An 18,922-nucleotide genomic window follows, 5' to 3' on the forward strand; every position below is an offset into this window, starting at 1 on the left:
CCTTTGTTTTATTTAAAAGTCTCCATTGTAATTTTTAATTTTTGATTGGGTTATTATTATTAAAGTTAGTTTGTCTTTTTTTAATTCAAAGTCATTGTTGGAATTCCAAGTTTGTTGGGTTATTTTGGATTATTAAGTTTAGTTTGTTTTCTTTTTGTTTTACTTAAAGTATTTGGTTGAATTTAAATATTCGTTGGGTTATTTTTCTCATCAAATATTCGTTGAAATTAATTTTGGTTTGGATTAATATTCATTGTTAAGTTTGGTGTCTTCTCTTAGAATCTTTCTTTAGGATTTAAATATTTGTTGGGTTAAGTTTAACTTCTTAGTTGGTGTTTAATTGATGATTTTGTGGTTGAATGCTTAAATTAGTTAATAAAGTTTTGATCTTTAGGTTTTGTCCGGAATTTTCATACACAGTATTTATTTATTGTTTGAATAGGATTTGATTACCGTCATTCGTTTCTTGCTATTTTATGCGTATTAAGTTCTTAATTTCTGTTTTAATTTTAGGTTCTTAAGTTATGTTTTAATTTTGTCACAAAAATCTCAAAAATACAAGAAACCGAATCAGAACCATGTTCAGTAAACTTTTCTTTTCTTAATTTCTTTTGGAATTAAACTGCATTCCTTGAGGAGACGATCTGACCCTTGAGCTAATTATTACACGACTAAACTCCTATACTTGGGATAGCCTTCGTGCTACTCATTTTTAGAGTGAGTCAACTTTTTGACGCCATTGTTGAGGAATGCCAGATTTAGTTTCAAACTAGTGTTTTTCCCTTTTATTTTGCTCTTCTTCATAAAAAAATAAAAAAAAAAGTTTCGAAAAAAATAAATAAAATAAAATATAGCTGCACCTGCACCACACACGCTCATGGATTTTTTGCAAGCCACGCGAATCACTGCACCGTCTTACACTACTTTACCTAATGATGCACTTAATTTCCCCATTAAGCATGAGAGGAGGTCAATGATACCTCGGTTCCACGAGACGGAATCTGAATGTCCTTATCAACACCTGGCAGACTTTGAGTTGACTTGCAATACTATTATTACTAGAGCTGGAATTGATGAATTTACTAAACTTCGTTTATTTCCTGCCTCTTTGAAGGATAAGGCAGAGATATGGTTTAGTTATGAGACCTCACTCTATCTCTAATTGGGTTGATATGGAACGTGAATTTCTACATAAGTTTTATCCCTCACAGAGAATTCAATTTTTGCAAGAACAGATCATTCAGTTTATGCAGAAGGGTGACGAGACTTTTCAAGCTTGCTAGGAGAGGTTCAAGGATCTGATAAATATTTGTCCACATCACTAGTTTGAACCATGGAGGTTAGTCAATTATTTCTATACAGCTCTTACTCCTAATTGCAAACAATTTGTCCAGACTATGTGCAATGGAGAACTCTTCAGCAAGGAACCGAATCAGGCACTATCCTTCTTTGATTATTTAGCTGAAAGTGTCCAACAATGGAATACACGATACGATCAGGCGCCAATGGCAGTACAACCTCTCAGCGCAATCGGTGGTGGAGGTAAGTATGAGGTCAAAGAGGAGGATGATCTCCAGGCTCTTGTTGCTGCACTGGAAAGGAGGGTAGAAGAATTAGAAAATGAGAGTAGTTCTGATCAAATACAATCAGCACATTAGGTTAACAAAGCTTCAAATTAGCCATTCTCGAACACCTACAATCCGGAATGGAGGAATCACCTGAATTTCTCATGGAGGAATGATCAATCTGATCCATCTTTTTCATAGTTTTAGCAACCTCCTCAGTCTTATGCACCACCTTCGCAGCCAACATATTGTCCAGTTGCTCCTCTGCATCAGTATCAACCACCGCAGATCTATCAGAGCTACGCATTTCCAGAATTTCAATCTAATGAAGCTCCTGTTTCACTGATGGCATATTTTGAGGATTGCATGGCACAGATGGCTAATACACTTCAAGAATTTATGCAGATTAACACTCAAACCATGAATGAATTGTGGAGCACCATCAACAAGTTAAACACCGATTTGACTAAGATGAGCACGATATTGAATACCCTAGAAAAAGAGGAATTTCCAGCACAACCTCAGTCTGATCCTCAGGTATACCAGCAACAACATCAACAAGTACATGATGTCTCAGAGGATCCTCTTGAGACAGAGAATGCTGTTAGTACTCTGAGAAGCGAAGAAGAAGTTCCCTAACCTGAGATACTCATCGACAGACAAACAGTTGCCCTAACACCTAAAGCTGCAACTAAAACAGATGAAGCTAAAGAAAAGTTGGAGGAAGCGAACCCAGAATTGAAGGAGCCGTCATCCCAGCCAAATACTCAAGTGCAAGTGACAACCATGGAACCGTCATTACCTACTGTAGTGGATGTCAAGGATTGTAATGCCGAAGCAAATCTTTGCAATGGTAACGTAATTGGAGCACCAGATGAAGAAGTTGAGTAGAATGGTGAGAGTTCAACTTTTAAGGAACCAAGTAAAAATTTTAACGTTAGTGCTTCTGAAGAACTAAAAGTAACTGTTCCGACAACTTTTCCTCAAAAATCAGTTCTTAAAGAGGTAAATTTCTTGAAAAACATACTGAATAAAGATCCTTTCTTGTTAAAATAAGAAAGTCAATCTGCACATGTATTGTCTGGTATTTTGAAGAGCATTAATTCATTTGAGGCTAACTTTCGTGCAGGTAATAAGACTGATTCATTGTGGTACCTCAAATTTGGAGACCCGTCAGTTCAATTTATAAAACTACATCCACCAGATGAAATTCCTCCCGAGCCTCCGTCAGACAGACTATGATATTTTTCTTTCCTTTCTTTTCATTTAATTTTTACCTTGTTTTATTTTTAGTTAATTTTCAGGTACATTTCTCCTTAGTTTCAGTTTTTATTTTCCCTTACTTCTCCACCCAGATATGTCTCTACTTCCCTTCTTATCATCTCTCCCATCTCCCCTATGCTTTCACATTAAGGACAATATTTTACTTTAGTTGGGGGGGGGGGGGGATGAGAAAATGCATTGAAAAAAAAAATTGAATGGATGATTAGGTCATAATTAACACTGATTTATACCCTTTACATACTTGCATATAACCTAGAAGTTACACATTTGGGTTATTTATGTGTGGTTTCTCCTTATATGGTTAATCTAGGAATTGTAACTCCATGAAGGTTGACTAGTAGTTTATTCGTGTTAATCTGGTTATATAAACTCTTGTATTTATATGCTATCTCATGAAACTGAAAATACACGTTCACATGACTTGTAACACTTAGGGTTCCTTGTGAGCACTAAGAGAGCGCCCATGGCGATTTTGACACCTCGTGAGGTACGATTGAGTCATTTATCGTTCTTTTGAGTTTTGAAGTCAACTCAGAGTTCATGAAACTCAATTTTCCTTTTTTTTCCTGGATACTCTTTGTCGATTTTTGACTTGCTAGCCTAGATGTAACATCTAGTGGGGAGATAGAAACCTAAGTCTTGTAGCCTACTCAAGATGTGAAAGCTGAGTCATCCCTAGAAATAGACTTAGTTCATGGACTCCTATTCGAACTTAATTCACATGGGTAGTATAAAGATAACAAAAGAAGTGTAATGATTGTCCTAACTAACCATGAAAAGAAAGAAATTGAAAAATGAGCAGAAGAAAGAAAAAAGAGAAGTAGAAATGCACAAGAATGAAGTGAAAAATTAACACCTGCTCCACACAACTACCACAAAAAGTTAGGGACACGACACATGTTCTACATATATGAAGACTCTTCAATCACCTAATGCTTCAGATGTATTCACGCCTAATTTGTGAATAAGTTGATCTAACTAGGGTGATTTTGGTTGAATATGGCTAGTAGGTGAGAAGATGCTAGGGTGAAAGATCCGCGACCTCACAAATAGGCTGGATCCTTTTCAAACTAGTCCACTCCATACATTTAGCGTTTGTCCTTACAATATTTGGGATGTTTGATCATGACACTTCTCCTCACATATGACGAATGAACCTATCCTTTTTGAATGTTTTTGAGAGTATACCAATTAGGCCGAGTCAAAACAACCGTCCTGTAGGTGTCCATGAATACCCTGGGTGTAACAAGTCATACACATTACACATGCCTCGAGATTTCACCTATTTATACTCGAATTTATATGGCTACTTTAACTCTAAATTGTAATTGCTGGTTAACTATATGTGAGTATATTGTTCTTAATGGCTATATAATGATGAAACTTGCATGAATGACTTACTTCAGAGTTGCGCGAATTGTGTATGAATGAGCTTGTGTGTAATCTGGTGATATTCCCGTATATGAAACGGTATATTTGGGTCGTATGTGCATTCATTTAATATTCATTGGAATTAGTGTTTGTGGGTACCGCCCTGGATTTCATTCATATTATTTGCTAGAGACTAGCAAAATGTTAGTTGGGGGGTGTGACTACGCGTAAAAGTTGCGTAATTAGGCATTTAAATTCACGCATTAAAGATTATAATTTTAATTAAATGTCAAATTATGTCCAATATTTTAACAGTGAGCTCAATTTATAATATTTGGATTTTTATTCGATAATTTATGGATTTTTGGTATCTTATTATTGCAGGATGATTTTTGGACATTAAAGTTGAAATTAAAATGTACACAGTCATGCGTGAGAGAAACCGGGCCATGCATGCAAAGTGAACCATGCACGTGAGGGTCGTAGCTTTTCATTGAAAGAGTCGCGTATGTGGGGTTCATGCAAGATAAAGAATAAAATGGTGCAAATGAAGGCATTGAGCGCAAAACGAAGCTAATTGGGCGATTATGGACAGTTTCGACACTGCTTCATAATTTGAGCATAACTCTCTCATCCGACCTCCGATTCAGATGATTCAAGATGCTGTAAAAAGCTAAGAAAATACTCTACAACTTTCATTTTTTGAGTTTTGAAAGATACAGGCTGTAGGAAGGTCAAAATCAGGCCGTGTGCTTTTGAATTGAAAGGAAAAAACCCATGTGTAAGGCCCATGATGTGACCATGTAAGGCCCATGAAGAGAGCGGAAACCATGCGCTGGAATGAGGAGTCGTGCCTGGGAGAATTCTTTTGGAGGATTACTTTAAATTTTTGGGCAAGTAGGGTTGTTTTTTGGGCAATAATTGAAGGGTTGAAAAAGTCAAAAAGTGGGGGGCTTTATTAGTTTATTTTTTCTTTAGGTTTGAAAGTAGGGTTTTTCTTTTGGTAGCAGGAGTCTTGCTTTTCTTTCTGGGAGGCCGCGCGCAACAGGGGGGGTTCTCTCTCTCTCTCTCTCTCTCTCTCTCTCTCTCTCTCTTTCAAGCAAATACTTGTTTAATTCTTATTGTTACCTTTGTTTTATTTAAAAGTCTCCATTGTAATTTTTAATTTTTGATTGGGTTATTATTATTAAAGTTAGTTTGTCTTTTTTTTTATTCAAAGTCATTGTTGGAATTCCAAGTTGGTTGGGTTATTTTGGATTATTAAGTTTAGTTTGTTTTCTTTTTGTTTTACTTAAAGTCTTTGGTTGAATTTAAATATTTCATTGGGTTATTTTTCTCATCAAGTTTAGTTTTTTTTCATTCAATATTATTGTTGGAATTAATTTTGGTTTGGATTAAAATTCATTGTTAAGTTCGGTGTGTTCTCTTAGAATCTTTCTTTAGGATTTGAATATTTGTTAGGTTACGTTAAACTTTTTAGTTGGTGTTTAATCGATGATTTTGTGGTTGAATGCTTAAATTGGTTAATAAAGTTTTGATTTTTAGGTTTTTGTCCGAAATTTTCATACGCAGTATTTATTTATTGTCTGAATAGGATTTGATTGCTGTCATTCGTTTCTTGTTATTTTATGCGTATTAAGTTCTTAATTTATGTTTTAATTTTAGATTCTTAAGTTATGTTTTAATTTCGTCACAAAAATCTCAAAAATCCAAAAAACCGAATCTGAACCATGTTCAATAAACTTTTCTTTTCTTAATTTCTTTTGGGATTACACAAAGTTTGGAATTAAACTGCATTCCCTGAGGAGACGATCTGGTCATTAGGTTAATTATTACACGACTGAACTCCTATACTTAGGATAGCCTTCGCACTACTCATTTTTAGAGTGAATCATGTTGGAATTATCCCACATCGGTTGTGGAAGGGGCTGGTGGTCAGTTATTAAGTGTAAGAGAAAGCCTTGCCCCATGAGCTAACTTTTGGGGTTGAGAAGATCCAAGACCACCCAATGCTGGTATCAGAGCCATGGTTCAACATTCTTCCCAAGATGCCAGGTACGAGGAGCCGCTAATTTGGAACCCGATGTGTGAGGGGGAGATTGTTGGGATTATCCCACATCGGTTGTGGAAGGGGTTGTTGGTCAGTTATTAAGTGTGAGGGAAAGTCTCACCCCATGAGCTAGTTTTTGGGGTTGAGGAAATAGGCGGGTATAGCCAAACCTCGTAAAAACTCGGTGTCATTCTCTTCCCTACTCTCTTTAAATTTCAGCACTTATAAACTGCGTGATTGTGTACTTAATTTGCTGAATATTAATTTGCCTTTGGGAATTGTGGAAACTATAAGGGAGTACGTTGATTGATCAATATATTACGGAAACCACAAGGGAGTACGTTGATTGATTAATGTCAAAGCTTATTAATATATTGGTTGGATTTTCTATTTCATATTGCAATATCAAGCTTACTTCATTGATTGGTTTGAGTGTTGGTTGTTACAAATTAATTGTATTTGTGAAGTTGATTGTTGTAATTGCAAATTAAATTGAAAAAGGAGTTAATACTAAACTAAAAGAACATGTAAAACAAGAATTTAAAAAAAAAATTTAAAAACCCAATTCACCCCCCCTCTTAGGAGTACACCTTACTATTCAGATTCTGCTTCCACAACCTCCTCTATTTGCCTTTCCTTTCAATACCCCCTAATTCCACGATTTGCAAACAAAAGGACTCTCCACGCCTCTGCCTCCAGGTTGAACGTGAAAAGCATTAGCTAGTTCATAAAACTTGCTCACAAAGCTACACCAACCGACTTTTTTTGCACCACCAAGAATAAACATAGAAAAAACCTACACTTTCCATCCTAGCCCTAACTTCAAATACTTCCCCACTTTAGTCCACTTAATCAACATCCAATACAACAAATTTCCCAAACAGATTTAAAAATCCAATTCAACCCCCCCCCTTGGGAGTATACCTTACTTTTCATAATCTTCTTCCACAACCTTCTCCTCTGTTTGCCTTTCCTTTCAATACCCCCTAATTTCATGATTTGCAAACAAAAGGACTCTCCACGCCTCTGCCTCCAGGTTGAACATGAAAAGCATTAGCTAGTTCATAAAACTTGCTCACAAAGCTACACCAACCAACTTTTTTTGCGCCACCAAGAATAAACATAGAAAAAACCTACACTTTCCATCCTAGCCCTAACTTCAAATACTTCCCCACTCTAGTCCACTTTATCAACATCCAATACAACAAATTTCCCAGACAAATCTTTCAAGACCCCTAATCCAACAATCAAAGGACAGCCTATTTCGAAAGTTTAATCTATCTAGTCTGAGAGAGATTATTCTCAAACTTGAGCTGAAACTAATATTCTCCCAACTTATCCAATCTGAAATCGAAGGTCTTCCCTTCAATCTGAATAGAGAGCTTTGACATCTCCTGCTACATTTGAAGCCATAGGGAGATTCGTGAGAGAATAAGGGAGGTTATTTCGCATAAGCCTGCTCATAATTATGAAATAGCTGTTAACTACCTCCTGTTTGCACCTTTACAAGAGATCAGATTTGCAATGAGCGCACCCATGATTGGTGATTGGGATATGTGGTGTGGTCTTCCTAACAGGATGTTGGGATGTTCTAAAGAGTCTTTGCTGGGTAGGCCCAATCAAGATTCGTTAAGATGAGTTTTGACCTCCTTAGCCTTCCCCTAGCAGCTCAAGCATCCATTGAACTCTGTCTCTCTCTCTCTCAAGTCTCAACACACACACATAAGCACAAATCCCCATAACTTGATTCCTTCGAATCGAGGAACCCTTCTATCCCTTAGGAGCTTTCACCTACCATCGTTCCACTTAAGCTTCTTAGAGTTTGCCTAGTTTGCCTCTCCAGATTCTCTCAAGAACATCCATTATGTGTACAATACTCTCCTGGAACCCCCGCTACAAACAATTATTCAAACCAAATTGAGTTTCAATGTCTTGAGAACTACCATAAGAACTCTGGAACTTAGAGTTTTTTCCTTAGTTTTTGGGGCATCCAAACAGAGCCAGATAAAGTTCTGAGTTCCCCACCCTTCATGATCCAACAACAAGAACAAGAACAAGAACATCAAATTCAGCAAAAGTCAGCAAAGAAAAGTTCATAAAACACATCAAAACCGAGAAGGAAATGTAGAGCGTACCCGTTCTACGGCAACGGCAGAGCTCGCAAGAACTGCGGAGGCGACGTGGACTGCGGAGGCGACGTGGAGCGGTGATGAATAGCGGAGAGGACTCAGAGGAAGACGAAGTCGGTGATTGCGAGATAGGTAGGAGTATTTAGGGAGGACGGGGCGGTGGAGCGGGCGAAGAGATGAGGAAGCCATAGCCATTCAAGAGTGATGAAGTTCGATTCTCCCTCCTGATTTTTGGTTTGCTGACATTTTTTAAATGCAACTGCGTTGTGTGGAAATGAAGCAACACACGAAGTGCACATTCACTCCTTAAAAAAATAAATAAATAAATAGATTAAGCCCATATGAGTTGTGGAAAATAATTTCTGTTTTTTTTTAAAAAAATCAAAGAATTATGAAAAAAATTAACTTATTTTTTATTTTTTTAAGAGTTATTTAATTATAATCATCATACTACTTCTAAAAGCACACAATATTTTTTTTATAATTCATCGTGACAAATTTTATAATACGTATTTTGCCTTATTTAAGAAGTTTTTAATTTTAATTAAAAATATCCTCTTTTCTATTACCTTTATCTCTTTTTCGTATAATTTATTTTCCCAACAATTTCATTTCGGACCATTTCTTCTTCTCAAATAACTTATCTCCCAACTCTTTCATCTTCTCATACCTTTTTTGGCATTCTCACTTAACTTATATATATACTCAATCAAGAAGAAATAATGAATATAATTCAAGAAAATGGCATAAAGGTTATGAAAAGAAGTAAAACCCAAATTTTTAAAGAGACACAAAATTGGATACAAGTATGAACGGATTGTTTAAAAAATGAAACCATGACAATAATTTCACATGATTCAACAATTATTCCAAGTCAATGAAGGGTTCAAGAGGAAAACTCTTTAATGTATAAGATCCTAATTTGAAAACCTATGAGAACTTAGCAGTAGCATTAATGCTTAAATATTTATAATTAGATAATACTGTTGATTTTTTAAGATAATTAAAAGTTCTCTCTCTCTCTCTCTCTCTCTCTCTCTCTCTCTCTCTCTCTCTCTCTATATATATATATATATATATATTCTAACCCCCATTTGGTTTGTAGAATGAAATTTTGGAATGGAATTAAATTTCAGGAATAGAATCACATTCATACATTTAGTTTGCAAAATCAATTGTGGATTTGTATTTCGACCGGATACAATTCCTTCAAATAGAGAAATCATGATTCCAGTCCAGATGGACTGGTATCAGTTTTCATTCCATAGAATCATACTCATTTTATAATAACAAATTATTCTAAAAACAACACCCACTAATAATATTAATTATTTTTACTATTATAATAAAAATAATAACAAGTAATGATAATTGCAATAACAATAATATTTATTATTATGAAAATAATAATAAAATATAAAAAATTAATAATAAAAAAAGTTAAAATAATTATTATTATTTCAAGGATAATATATTATAAAAATAACTAAAAATAATTACAATAAAATTAATATTTATTATTGTAAAAAAATTATAACAATGAGGAAAATAGTAATAAAAAAGGCAAAAATTATATAATGTAACGCCCCACAAAATTTTATGCATGGAAGTGTAAAAAATAATAATAAAATAAAATAAATATTAATTATTAATTAATTAATTAATTAATAAACTGGATTAATTAATTATTATTATTAAATTAAATTAAATAATATGATGGTTATATATCTGAAACTATGGACACTGAGACGCTGTGGAGTCTAACTATCTCCTAGATGTATAATTCAGCCAATCTGTCCATAAAGTAGCTAACTCTGATCGACAAAAAGTGGGCAGTCTTCGTCAATCGATCCACCACTACCCAAATAGCGTCATGTCCATGCAATGTTGGTGGTAATCCTAAGACGAAATCCATCGATATATGCTCCCACTTCCACTCAGAAAAGTGGAGTGGCTGCAACGATCCCGCCGGTCTTTGATGCTCAGCCTTTACTTGCTGGCACTTCAAACACTGATCCACAAACTGAGTTATCTCCCTCTTCATGTTGCTCCATCAGAAGGACTCTCGGAGATCCTTGTACATTTTGGTGCTACCCGGATGTACAGTATATAGGAATCGATGTGCTTCCTCCAAAATGACTTTCTTGATCTCAGGATCAGCAGGAACACATAACCTGGTATGAAACCTCAGGGCTCCATCATCTGAAATGCTGAACTCTGATTCCTGACCATCCTGTACCTTTCCCATAAGCTCTACTAGTTCTGCATCATTCCTCTGAGCTGCTTTAATCCTCTCCTATAGAGTCAGCTGTAAAACCAAGTCAGCAATGAATGCCTGGTGATCGCCCTCTACCAGGTCCACATCGAGCCTCTCCAGATCCATTTGAATAGGATGCTAAATCTCCACTGCAGATACAGATGATTCCACTGATTTCCAACTCAAAGCATCAGCAACCACATTAGCCTTTCCCGGATGGTAGCTGATAATGCAGTTGCAATCCTTTATTGGCTCCAGCCATCTCCTCTGCCTCATATTCAATTCCTTCTGCATGAAGAAATACTTTAAACTCTTATGGTCAGTAAATATCTCACACCTACCCCCATATAGATAGTGCCTCCAAATCTTCAGCGCGTAAACAACCGCCGCCAACTCTAGTTCGTGGGTAGGGTAGTTCTTTTCATATTCTTTCAACTATCGTAAAACATAGGCTATTACTCTCTCCCGCTGCATCAATACACTTCCGAGCCCTTTATGGGATGCATCACTATAAATTACAAACCCCTCTTCTCCTGAAGGTATCATCAACACAGGCACAATGATGAGTTGCTTCAATTCTTGGAAGCTCTATTCACATTCATCAGACCACTCAAATTTCACTCCTTTCCTAGTCAACGGGCCTGACAATCTAAAGAAGCCCTCATCAAACTTGCGGTAGTATCCAGCCAATCCTAGGAAACTCCTGATCTCGTGCACGTTCTTTGGTCGTACCCAGTCTACTACCGCCTCAATCTTACTCGGATCAACAGAAATACCACCCTTGGATATAACGTGTCCAAGGAAGGTAACCTGTTCCAGCCAGAACTCACACTTCTTAAGCTTCGCATATAGCTTCTTCTCTCGCAACACCTACAACACTATACTCAGATGCTCCTCATGCTCCTCTGGACTCTTCGAATACACCAGTATATCATCAATAAATACTACCACAAACCGATCCAAGTACTGGTGAAAAACCCAGTTTATAAGATCCATAAACACTGCAGGAGCATTCGTCAACCCAAACGGCATAACTAGAAATTCATAGTGACCATACCGTGTTTTGAATGCCGTCTTCGGAACATCTTCCGCCCTGACTTTCACCTAATGGAACCCAGACCGTAAATCTATCTTCGAAAAGATCTGTGTCCCCTGTAACTGGTCAAATAAATCATCAATACTCAGAAGCGGGTATTTATTCTTGATAGTTACTTATTTATTTATCGATAGTCAATGTATAATCTCATCGAACCATCCTTCTTCCTCACAAATAAAATCGGTGCTCCCCAGGGAGACACACTGGGCTGAATGAACCCCTTATCTAACAGCTCCTGCAACTGCTCTTTCAATTCTTTCAGCTCTATCGGTGCCATTCTATACAGCGCCTTCAAAATCGGCGTTGTCCCTAGAACCAGATTAATAACGAACTCTACCTCACGATCAGGAGGTAAGTCCAGGCAAATTCTTGGGAAATACATCAGGAAAATTCCTCACCACATGGATATCCTCCACCCTCAGCTCCCCTTCTGATATAGCCTTCACACAGGCTAAATATCCTTGACAGCCTTCTGATAGCAATCTACGTGCCTGAATAGCAGATAATAACTGAGGTGGGGTGTGCACACGTGATCCCACGAATCTATACTCCTGTCCCTTTGGAGGTCTAAACACTACCACTCTCTAATGGCAATCAATGCTAGCATAGTGGGCAGCTAGCCAATCCATGCCCAAAATTACCTCAAACCCATGCATGTCTAAAACCACCTGATTAGCTAACAAATACCTCCCCTGAATATCCACTGGACAGTCCCTGAGTACCTTTCTACATTCCCCTATGGTCCCAGTTGGCGTAGCAACAGACAAACTAATTTCTAATTGCTGAGGCTCAAACCCACACAATTTAACATAATCCCGGGTGATAAACGAATGCGTCACCCCAAAATCAAACAAAACAGTAGCTTTAAATGACAGTATTGAAACAATACCTGTCACCACATCTCCTGCCACCTTAGCATCGCTTGGTGTCAAAGCGAAAATTTTAGCTGGGGTTGTATTCCTCTGCTGGCCTCCTCGTGGCGCCTGATAACCTCCTCATGCAGGTCTAAGAGTAATACCAGTCTATGTCGGACACTGCCTCATCATATGTCCTGGCTCCCCACACCAGTATCAGACACCTCGCCCAGCACGGCACTCTCCCAAGTGTCTCTTCCCACAAGATGGGCAAGCTGGTGATGGCTGCACACCCTGGAAACCGCGATTCCCGATTTTCTGTCTCCGTTTCCTATAATAGCCACCTCTCTTCCACGCGGCACAGTTGACTCCCTGCTGGAAACCAGAAGGTGTAGACCTCTTCTTCTGTCTCTGCTCCTCAGCCTCTAACCGCTCTCCAATCTCTGCTATAGTGGCTCTATCCACTAGTTCAGTAAAATCATGCAACTTCAAAATCGATACTTGCTTATAAATTTCTCTCCTCGAGCCTTTTTCAAACTGTCATACCTTCTTCGCCTCATCTAGAATGATGTACGGGGCGAAGCAAGATAGCTTAATGAACCTCACCGTGTACTGCTGCACTGATAGCTGTCCCTGCTTCAGATTCAGGAACTCCTCAATCTTAGCCTCCCTAGAAGAGGCTGGAAAATACCTGTCAAAGAATGTTTCCTTAAACCGTTCCCACGTCATCTCTATAGGTACAATCCTCTGCTGCTCTAATACTCTCATCGCCGACCACCACCTCTCGACCTCTCCAGTCAATTTATATGTGGCAAACAACACTCTTTGCTCCTCTAAACACTGCAGCACTGCAAATATCTTCTCCATCTCCTGCACCCAATTCTCAGCAATTGCAGGATCCATTCCCTCTGAGAAAGCTGGAGGATTCATCTTTATGAACTTCTCTATCGAGCTACTATGGCCTCCAGACGGACCACCCTGTCCCTTCGAACTTCTAGCAATCTCTGCCATCACTTGCTGTGCTACGCTGCGTAAAACGGCATCTGAATCACTACCCGCAGCGCCCGAGGGTCCAACACCCTCACTCCCACTAGCGTGGGCACTATTGCCACCAAGGTCCATCCTGAAAAACATGTAACTTAACTCAAAACCTCATTCTCTATACATATCACTCAGCTCATATGGTATATTTTCCTAATTAACTCGTCACTCTTGATCTTAATTCAATGTTCAATCCTGCAACCTAGATCTCCAACCCGACGATAGTTTACAATGAATTTCCTGAAGTCGTCACCTCAGGAAAATCACACAAACCACCACGGAAGTCCTACATCTAGATTACAAAACTAAACCTCAAATTTCCTTATCCTATACTCTAGTATTATTACTGCTGCACTCTAGAGTCTACAGAACCTAGTATCCTAAGCTCTGATACCAAATGTAACGTCCCTCAATTTCTTAACATAAAATGTCACATAATAGATCAAATGGTCAACCCGAACCCGTGGGTAGCGGGGACACCTGTCAAACACAGCGGAATTCTACACAGCAGTAAACATAAAATCCAAAGATCCATCCATAAAGTATAATACCAGAGCTTTCTATAACATTATAACACTGTACTTTTATACATCCTCATATACATCAAAATATCTCTAGGGTCAAACACAAAATAACTCTGACCCTATTACAAAATCTTACCATTCTCACAAGGTAATCTCACTAGCTTAACGGCGACCTTGACCCGTTGGCCTCTCAAGGGCTCCTGAAAAATTAATTAAGTTTGGAGGTGAGACACTTTTCAGTAAGGGAAAATAAACTAAATACAGCTGTGTGGCAACATGAATATTTAATGCAATTATACGTATACAGTACATTTCAGATTTCGTAAACGTTCATCATATCATATTGAATATTCACATACTTTCATATTTTCTAGTAAGTCATATCATACATAGAACATCTGTTATACTGGTAATACTGAAAACAAACCTAGGATGAATAGCTAGCTGGTGTCATGTATTACCCCCCATGACGGGTTGTGCAACCCGAGGGCAGGACCCGACAATGGCTGGCCGACCAATGCCGAATCAAATATGTCTGTAAGTACGATGAGCCCGCCACACCCTGGTCCGGACTGCCAGGTGGACGTCCACACTCTACTGAAAGCCACATCGACTATCCATCTCCCATCCCCTCGTGGGATGGTTAGCACTAATCTGACGTAGATATCTGATCTACAATATAGCTACGGTACCAAGCCCCCGAACTGAACTAAACTAACATCCTGGTCGTGATAACATATAATACATAATCATATATATAACATCATTACGACCTCGTGCCGAAAATATAGTAATTACGGCCTCGTGCTGAAATCATGCATAAATATGGCCTCGTGTCGATAACATAAATATGACCTCGTGCCGATAACATAAATACGGCCTCGTGCCGATAACATAGATACGGCCTCGTGCCGATAACATAGATACGGCCTCGTGCCGATAACATAAATACATGGTCTCGCACCAAAATCATTTCAGGTATATATATATATATATACTAAAAATAAATCATTTATCATATATTCGTCAAATTCATCACAACATAACTCATCTTTTCATAATACCTGAAATCATGTTTTGTTCGTAAAATCTTTCACATCATAATACATTTCACATAAAATAATATTCATGCCACACATATGCTGTTAAAAGTCATACTTCATATTCTAAAATCGTGATTTTCCGGCATCTCATACATACATATATATTTTAATCATCATAGCAGTATTTTCCCAATCGCACCTTTCACTCATAATAAACAATATAGCATATGCTTTTCTGAAAATAAATTTACTCATAATTAATAATAATTTGCATAGAAAATAACTGCTTTAATTTATTCCCTTACCTGACTACTGAGAAATTCGTTAGGACCCAAAATTTCACGCCTTTGGCGCCCGAAATTTAACTCCTGCAATTTACATTTTTCCCAAATTATTTAATATATTTCTCCAAAATAATACTCATCTAACCTTCCCTAGGCTCCATATACCTCAAATTAATATTTAAACTATTATTTAACATCCCCACTTAATTTTCCAAATTTTGTCTGCTAGTCCCAAAATTACACCCACGACACTCACTCGGACCCTAAATTCTAAAAATCCTACTTCAGTTCCAGATGCTTAATATTTTAGCATTTTTAAATTAATGCTAATTAATTAAAAATAAGCCCCTTAATAAACCTCATACCCCAAATTTGGGGTTTTGGCCCGACACCCTCACGAGAATTCCGTCCCGCTAGACTTGTAGAAAATCATCCATAGATTCTCGTGTTGGTGTCCGTTTGTCAATTGGGCTTATATTTTGCAAGAAATTAAAGAAAAAGGAAAAAATGGCTTACCCCAGGGAATACGCTTACACCGCTCCTACCACCGATCCGCTCCGGTAGAAATGATGGCAGCGGCAAATGGAGTTCAGTGGTATCTTCAGATTTTTTATCAGGCGAAAATCCATCACAAAATCGAGGAGAGAGGGAGAGAGAATGTGAGGAGAGAGAGAGCTATGTTGCAGCAAATAAAGAACATAAAAGAAAAGTAAAGAAGAAGAAGAAGAAGAAGAAGAAGAAGAAGAATGAATGAATGAATGAATGAATTTTTTTTTATATAAAAAGGTCTCCTGAAGCTTCTTTAAGCTAGCTTCAGGAGATAATAATAATAATAATAACAATAATAATAATATTTAATTAATATTAATAATAATATATTTTATTAATAAAATAAAAATAAATTTTAATTAATTTTTTTTCTTTTAAATCGTATTAATTAATTAATTTTTTTTGGAAATCAATCCACTAATCTTTTATATCTCTTTTTGGGGTTTTTACAGCATTAGCCATTTATGTCATGCTATCCTCAAAAGATGTCGCCGGTGGAACAGGAGCTTCATTAGATTGAAATCCTGAAAGTGTGTAGCTCTGATAGACCTGCTGTGGAGGATACTGATGTGGAGGAGCATATGGATAATATGTTGGCTCATATTCACTTCCACCACTGATTGCACTGATAGGTTGTACTGCCATTGGTGCCTGATCGTATCGTGTATTCCATTGTCAGACACTTTTAGTTAAGTAATCAAAGAATGATAGTGCCTAATCCGGTTCTTTGCTGAAGAGTTCTCCATTGCACATAGTCTGGACAAATTGTCTGCAATCAGGAGTAAGAGTTGTATACAAATAAGACTAACCTCCATCATTCAAACCCGTGATGTGGACAAATATTTATCAGATCCTTGAACCTCTCCCAGCAAGCCCGAAAAGTCTCATCACCCTTCTGTATAAACTGAATGATCTGTTCCTACAAAAATCGAATTCTCTGTGAGGGACAAAACTTATGCAGAAATTCATGTTCCATATCAGCCCAAGTAGAGATAGAGTGAGGTCTCAGAGAATTAAACCACATCTCCGCCTTATGCTTCAAAGAAGAAGTAAATAAACGAAGTCTAGTAAATTCATGAGTTCTAGTACTAGGAAAAAAAGTATTGCAAGTCAACTCAAACTCAGTCAAATGCTGATAAGAACACTCAGATTTCGTCTCGTAGAACTGAGGTATCAATGATGTCCTCCTACGCTGAATCATGAAATTAAGTGAGTCATTAGGTAAAACAGTGTAAGATGGTGCAGTGGTGCATGTAGGCTACAAAAAATTCATAAGATTGTGTGGTACAGGTGCAGCTATATATATATATATATATATATATATTTAAAAAAAATTTCATGAAGAAAAGCAGAATAAAAGGGAAAAACACTAATTTGAAACTAAATCTGGCATTCTCTGGCAACAACGCCAAAAACTTGACTCACTCTAAAATGAGCAGTTCGGAAGTTATCCCAAATATAGGAGTTCAGTCGTGTAATAATTAACCCAAGGACTAGATCGTCTCCTCAAGGAATGCAATTTAATTCCAAACTTCATGTAAATCCCAAATAAAATAAGAAAAAGAAGATTTTACTAAATATAATTCAGATTCGTTATTCTAGATCTTTGAGAGTTTGTGGCTAAATTTGTAACGCCCCGACCTTATACATGGGCCCAGAGTGCTACTAATCCATTCATTTACCTGATAATCCACATTCTAATATCATTTATGCAGCGGAAAACATAACTATAATCTTCCAATAAATATAATACCAGAGTTTTCTAAATCTATTTACACACCATAATAAACCATGCATCCACCTGTATTCCTATATATACACATATCTCCCAAAAATATTCAGTATTCACAATACCAGTATGTTTCACAACCATTCATAATATCTAGAAGACTTAAAACATAAAACATAAAATGTGTGCATTCACAAAAACATCATTAAAATGTTTATACCCTTTTTTTTCTTCTTATATCTCTCAAAAATGCTATAAAACCTTGAGCTCTCTAAGCTCGATCTCAACGAGGTCCTAAAAAAAAATACATTTATATTCGGGTGAGATACATCTCAGTAAGGGAAGAAACAATATATTAAAACAGTGTGTGGTTAACATGAGTTTATATAACAACATATTATTTAACATTTGAAAATCGTTAACATAATTTTTGAAATCATTCTCTGAACCTAATCAATCACATGCAAAATATTTAACCCACGAGATTACCCAAGGATAGGGGTGATTACCCGCCCATACAAGTAGCACCCATCTGCTCTGACACATTTGACAACCCGAAGGTCACAATTGAAGCATACTAGGGCACTTACCTTGCTCAGTAAGCCCTCAAGTATTAAATTGATCTCATACTCACACAGTTCAAACAAAGGTTTACCAGCGAAGGCCCCAAGGATAGGGAAATCTACCTGCCCATACAAGTAGGTTCCCTCTGCCCTAGTGCGTTATGCAACTACTGCTACATTTGAAGTTACTAGTGCACTCGCCTTACTCAGCAAACCCTCGGGCAAAGAGTATGCCTCGCCCAATCGTAACATGTTCTAATAGCCTAAATACTTCTAATAACATATTACATTATTCTTTTTGCCATTATTAAATCATTCACATCCATTCTTGTTCGTAACTTAAACATAGCATTACATTTTACTTTAAGTGACTCTTTCCATTCATATCGTTCACATTTCACATTTCATTCCTTTATCATTTCATTGCCATTACATTGCATTTTCCTTTTTTTCCTTCGTACTACAACTGGTCTTTAGCCATCATCAATTAGTCTACAACTTCTTTTAACTGTCATTAGTTAGTCTACACAGAAGTGTGCTAGAATCTGCTAACATGACTGTCTTTCCGTTGTCTTACATTTAC

At 37.1% G+C, this 18,922-nt stretch overlaps 1 protein-coding gene and 1 non-coding gene across 3 annotated transcripts in view; one reads left to right on the top strand and one right to left on the bottom strand.

Annotated features, from left to right (window-relative positions):
• The window catches only part of LOC131157885 (uncharacterized methyltransferase At2g41040, chloroplastic), a 30,144-nt gene extending 21,437 nt beyond the window's left edge, over positions 1-8,707 (bottom strand). Inside the window, exon 1 of one of the 2 annotated variants that reach the window (XM_058112320.1) lies at positions 8,406-8,707. In XM_058112320.1, coding sequence (XP_057968303.1) covers positions 8,406-8,594 — 189 coding nt within the window. In that variant the 5' untranslated portion in view covers positions 8,595-8,707. The remainder of the gene's footprint in view (positions 1-8,405) is intronic. The other variant, XM_058112321.1, reaches the window with a different exon arrangement.
• An 8,161-nt stretch (positions 8,708-16,868) lies between these two features.
• Positions 16,869-16,976, top strand: LOC131159052 (small nucleolar RNA R71). Its single transcript, XR_009137666.1, has one exon. It is a non-coding gene; the product is annotated as a small nucleolar RNA R71 (small nucleolar RNA).
• The last annotated feature ends 1,946 nt before the right edge of the window (positions 16,977-18,922 follow it).

This window comes from Malania oleifera, chromosome 6 (assembly GCF_029873635.1).
Source record: "Malania oleifera isolate guangnan ecotype guangnan chromosome 6, ASM2987363v1, whole genome shotgun sequence".
Taxonomy (NCBI): Eukaryota; Viridiplantae; Streptophyta; class Magnoliopsida; order Santalales; family Ximeniaceae; genus Malania; species Malania oleifera.